The sequence below is a fragment of the Amblyomma americanum genome, chromosome 1, assembly GCF_052857255.1.
Source record: "Amblyomma americanum isolate KBUSLIRL-KWMA chromosome 1, ASM5285725v1, whole genome shotgun sequence".
Classification (NCBI taxonomy): Eukaryota; Metazoa; Arthropoda; class Arachnida; order Ixodida; family Ixodidae; genus Amblyomma; species Amblyomma americanum.
In genome coordinates this window covers 96786259-96791768 of record NC_135497.1, presented here as the reverse complement: position 1 = coordinate 96791768, position 5510 = coordinate 96786259, and the positions used below count along the sequence as shown (strand labels likewise).

The window sequence follows — 5510 nt, the reverse complement described above, 5'->3', positions numbered from 1 at the left end:
CTATAAGACTAGAAAAAGGCTAGCTTTATGCGATTTAATAACAAGTCTGTGCATTCATTGATAGCTCTGTGGTACATCGCGTCATGCAAGATAACTAGGCATTGTTTCAAACAAGTACGCCAAAGAAAAATATGTCACAAAGAGCATCGTCGCCTGTAATCAACAAGCACCACTGTACAAGGCTCACATCAAACAAGTATATAACAAAAAAAAGCTTGTATCATCTTACTAGGCTTCCACCTTGTAACTCACGAAGGCCGCGTATAAGTTAGCTTCTGATACTTATGTCACCGTGCAAAATCACTGAGAATAATTTTTAAATCAGTCGCATTTACGAGTCTAATATTAAGTGCACTTCGCTGATGGATGTCCGGTTTAGCTTCAGCAGATGTCCAATTGGTTATACAGGTGCCCACAAAAGTATTTAGAACGCCGATATCACGAAAAACTTTAACTTCCTCGGTGGCTAGAAACGCAGCCAGGCACTGAGGGGTGCATTGTGCAGGTCGCGCTGGGAACAACAAAGTGCACCCTTCGGTTCATGGCTGCATGCTTGTGTAAGCACGACATCACTTGCCTTGTCCAAAAAAGAAAAAAATGTATATAAGGAATAGTTTTCCCCATTTCGATTAGATTGTGTTTGTACTGTTTCAGCCCAGTGTGCGCATGCACCTCCCAAATGCGTTTATGTACCTTAGATTAGTAGATGGCATGATTACACGCTGTGCTGTCTTGCCCTTCTTCAAAGACCTTTGTCTTTTGTACTGTTGTAACCACGTCAAATAGCAACCAACTCGCCTAAAGTTTTGTTCTTCAGAGGAGTAGCAATTTGGGCCTGTTGGTAAGTCATGACGAGGTGTAGAAGCGCAAAAACACAAGAATACAGCAGAGAAGTGGACAGAACACCCTTGTGTTTTTGCACTTCCTCGTCAGTTCTTTGTTGCACCTCGTCAGTTCTTCAGAGGCCAGTAACCTTACTGTATTCCTAAATGGCTATCATTTAGGAGTGTACCAGTGCAGAGTTTACAGACAGGCACGTTTCTGACAACAGCTTCGAATACATGCTGCATTATCTTGCCTCTAAAATCAAATTTTTGCATGCAAGTTTTTTTGTCCAAATCAAGCACAACACAATGTGCTACTAACGAGACCAAACCTGCTCTAGAAAAATACAAAGCAGCAAGCAGAATCACCTGAAGCCGTTCTCTTCACAAAGAAACTTGACAAGGCCTTCTTCATCGGGATCACCCCATTTCAGCTGGAAAATCAATGCCAAATAATGCCAGTTGAGTCAATAACCATGTACTGAAAATGCTTTATATAGCCTTACTTGAACTTCATCAGCTGCAGTAACTTCGGGCTCCAAGAAAAGCTGACGGGCTTCTTTGTACGGCCAGTCTTCAGGCACAGGATACTTCTAGAAGTAACACATCCTTTCAATATGCATCTAACTACTCAAGAGTATTTGTACAATATAAAACTGTGGAAAATGTGTTGGACCAGTTTTTGAGCAGGTTATAGACACTAAACAAACTTACAAGACAGCTGACTGCACTAATTAGTGATGTCACACGCAGTTAGATACCTATCCAAATGTCTAAAAACATTGACCGGGCACCATCACAAGGCTGAAGAACAGGTTTTCACCTCAGGTGCAATGGCCTTGTACAGCAAAATGACGGCAGGCTACAGAAATGCTATTGTACCAAAACAGCTGCATAGAAAAAAAAAACAGCCTGCTGAAAGTAACTGTTCACTGCAGTACTTCTAATAAGAACAAAAGCATAAACAGAACAAAAACAAACATTCTGGCCTTTAAACGAAGTCACTTTTTCACTATACACTTATACCAAAGAAGCACCTCCCAATCAAAAAGCAGGCATCAAGCCTGCATTAATGCTGTAGCATATTAACATTCTAGATGAGATTTGCATAGGTTTCAAGCATACCTTGGTGTCAATTGAGCTAATGATCTTTTCAATGCACTTGTGCTGCTTGATGAGTTCCAATGCACGTTTTGGTCCAATTCCTCGAATGCTTTCGCAGTAATCACACCCAAGCAGGATGCAAAGATCTATAAACTGTAAAACAGCATGTCAAGATCAGGTACTCTCAGTAAACTGAACTGCTTAGCTAGCTGGTTATTTTCAGTCATTTTGTGGTGCACAGCCCTGGCAGACAACGGACCAGAACAAGGAGGAAACACAACTGGGTCAGCGCAGTTGCGTCTCCTCCGTGTTGTTGTTGGTCATATGCCAGCGCTGCACACCACAGAAGAACACTCTCAGGCTCATAAACATATGTGTTAAAAGTGCTTCACATGTGAACAATACAGTCGAACCCCGCTACTACGAAATTCACAGGGTGCGCGAAAAATTTCGTTGAAGCGGAAATTTCATTGTGGCGAAATCAGCCCAAAAAACAGGTATGACTACACTGTTCAAAAATACCATTTATTTCCAAAAAATTCGGTCATCTTGGCTTGCGTCCTTTAAGTGGACATCAGCGTTGTGTGCGAGTTTCACACTCGGCCAACAACTGCATCGCGATGTCGTCGTCATGCACACCAATGAAAGTATGAATGGTGTCAAATGATTCCATCACATGCAATGCAGACGATGTCACCTTTCTTCCTCCCACTTGAGGCCTCTCGGATTATGCGTGCTTTATCCTCTAAAGAAAGGAACCTGCGCTTTCTGCACGGCGTAGCCGTGCTGGCGTCGAATCTAGCACACTAACACAAATGAAACACCGGACAATCGCACTGCGTCGGGCCGGCTCCTCTGCGCTTCTCTGTCGATGTGATGGACGATATCGAATGGCACCACCCATTCGCACTCGACGCATTGTGGGGCACACATCGATTCCAGCAAGAGTTTTCAGTGAAATTAAATGCCATGAACGTGCGGACGGGTAACATTATGCTTGTTTTGTAGTAAAATAAATGTTAAGCCCATCTCCACTGAACAAAAATTTCGTTGAAGCGGAAACGCACCTGAAAAGGTAATTCATTGTGGCGAGAACTAGCATGCATTGTTTTCTATGGCTAGTTGACGGGGAATCTGAAATATTTCGGTGAAGCGAAAATTTCGTTGAAGCGGCGTTCGTTGTAGCGGGGTTCGACTGTAGTCTTTACAAAATCACATACCTCGTTGCGATTCATTTCAAGCCCACTCAGGACTTTTTCAAGGCTGAATTCCTTGATGGGCATTTTGCTGCAATGATGCATAAAGAGATCACTGGCATCATATCCTCAGTCGTATGTAACGGCACGAGGAAAACAAAGCTATATGACAAAGCCATTTACCGAGCTTCACTGTAAGTCATATGGCGAAGAAGAACGTTAGTGCCAAAAGTCAAACCATCCATGTCCTCAGTTGCAGTTCCATACACTTTGCCACCCTTTACAAGCTCTGCACACTGAGCTTCAGCTTCACATGGAGCCTAAAAACGATAGAAAAGCAGAAAAGCATGGTACAAGTCACACACGCATACAACAATGAGCCTGTAAAAACATGAACAACTAGACAACACAGTATTCCTGCTACTACATAAACTAGGTGCAGTTTAAAAAACGTTTAGCTTGCACACATGGATGATGGCCAAAATGCACTTGAAATGGAATTTTGTGAACAAGAATCAACACCGATCAAGTATCATGTCTTGTTCACAAATGTGTATAACAATTCTCGTCATAACTTTGAGCGCGAGTTACAGGTTCGTGGTCAAATCAATAAAATGTGACCATCAAATGTCAGCTTACTTCAATGAATGGGACGCCCATGAGGCTCAGAAGTTTCTTGCAGTCTTCGCTATGTTGCTTGGTCACTTTCGCAAGTCGCTTGCTGAATTTGTTGACTTCCTCCTGGTTTCCTAAAGAGAACAAGCGAGAAAGGCATGAATAATCGTCGTCTATGTCATCACATAACATGATGAAACATGAGCACATTATAATCGCTCTGTAGACCAGTCATTTCTCCGCAGTAAGCGGCTAGTAAATATGTCGTAAACGACACAACACATGCATGACACTCTGTAAAAAGCCACCTGCCTGCCTCTTCTGCCTTCTCAAGCTCCTTCTCTGCTGCTTCCCTGCGTTCTTGGCGTTTTTCAAGCTCCGATGACTTCATACCCGGCGGTTTTCCATCGAACACGTAAACTGGTTTGATGCCGTTTTCAATCATACGAATGGTTCTGTAGAAGAACCAAACAAGGTGGCTGCCGAAAGAAATGAAACATGCGCTCACATTAACTCGCGTCATCGAACGCCGTCTACACGTGCTCACCTTGTTGTCTCCCCTTCACTGTTAGTGAGCATGTTGTTTTCCTGACGCACCGCGATCAGAAATTGGTACAAGCACATCGAAGCATCGATTGCGATTTTCCTTCCTGGAAAAGCATGGCACAAGAGTAAGCACAGGCTTATTCACAAAACAATCTTAAATTAAAACTTGACGGACATTGGAAAGAGGATATACCGAAGTAGTTCTTAATTTCAGATTCCTTAATCGCGTCCGGAGCATTGTCAGCGATCACCTTCGCTAAACCCGTAATTCCCATCCTGAATGACCTTATCAAGAATCACCCGGGGGATGAAAACCTCACAAAACACTATCCAAGCTGCCCAGGCCTAAAAACAACTAGAACTGCCGCAACTTCCCAAATCTTCCTTTGCAACAAGAGCGCAGCAGCTCTCACAACTATACCGCGTCGCAGAGTCAATCGCGCACGCGCTCCCGCCAAAACAACGCAGTTTCTTGATGATGATGATAGTATTACAGTGTTTCTAAATACTCTATGGCCCATGTAACGTAAACAATCTTAATAAAAAATTATGAAATTATTATTATCAAACATGCCATAAAATAGAGTGAATTGCATTATTTAAAATATTTTCTTTATTTTAGGTAAATAAGCATAGGCACCTAAATTTAAGGTGCGTGTTTTCTTGTTTGTAAGATGCGTAAGGCATTATTATACATGGATTATTACCTAGTATTCTCCTACGATCGCTAAATAATTTATAATCGCATTTCTTTTTCGTGCTGTTTCGGTTTCGGCTTCAACAATTGAGCGAGGGCTGTAACGTCACATGTACTTACAGGTCACGTGAGGCATAAAAACTGCAATATAATCCTTGCTTCCACATTCGTTGTCATTCCAGCTCTTGATGAAGGCTGGCTTCAGCACTGCTGTAAATTAAAACGATGAAGAAGCGATTATATGGACGTTTTTTCATGCCTCACGTGACACAAAAGCAAACTGCGCAACCATCGTTCGGCTATTGAAACCGACAGACGGGCTAAATTGATCAACGTCCCGACTGCTCTCCGCCAGGTATTTACACGCAGTGGCGAATGCTCCGCGAGTTCTACCTTGGACGATTAACAACTGGACGCCCTACTCCAGTTGTTGTCAACATAGTACTGTGCGCGTGTGTTTTTATTGCTCCATCATGAACTAATCATGCGCACAACCTGGACACATTTCTTATTGTGTAAATTGTTTGT

The 5510-nt window shown here is 42.7% G+C and overlaps 1 protein-coding gene across 1 annotated transcript; it reads right to left on the bottom strand.

Annotated features, from left to right (window-relative positions):
• Positions 1 to 1189: 1189 nt before the first annotated feature.
• On the bottom strand, positions 1190 to 4736 carry Fen1 (Flap structure-specific endonuclease 1). The gene is made up of 9 exons (XM_077645552.1): positions 4479 to 4736; positions 4287 to 4389; positions 4052 to 4218; positions 3764 to 3873; positions 3308 to 3444; positions 3149 to 3215; positions 1950 to 2081; positions 1331 to 1417; positions 1190 to 1258 (listed from the first exon to the last, which is right to left on the bottom strand). Exons 1-9 carry the CDS (start codon positions 4558 to 4560, stop codon positions 1190 to 1192), a joined length of 954 nt encoding a protein of 317 aa, XP_077501678.1. The 5' UTR covers positions 4561 to 4736.
• Between the last annotated feature and the right edge of the window lie 774 nt (positions 4737 to 5510).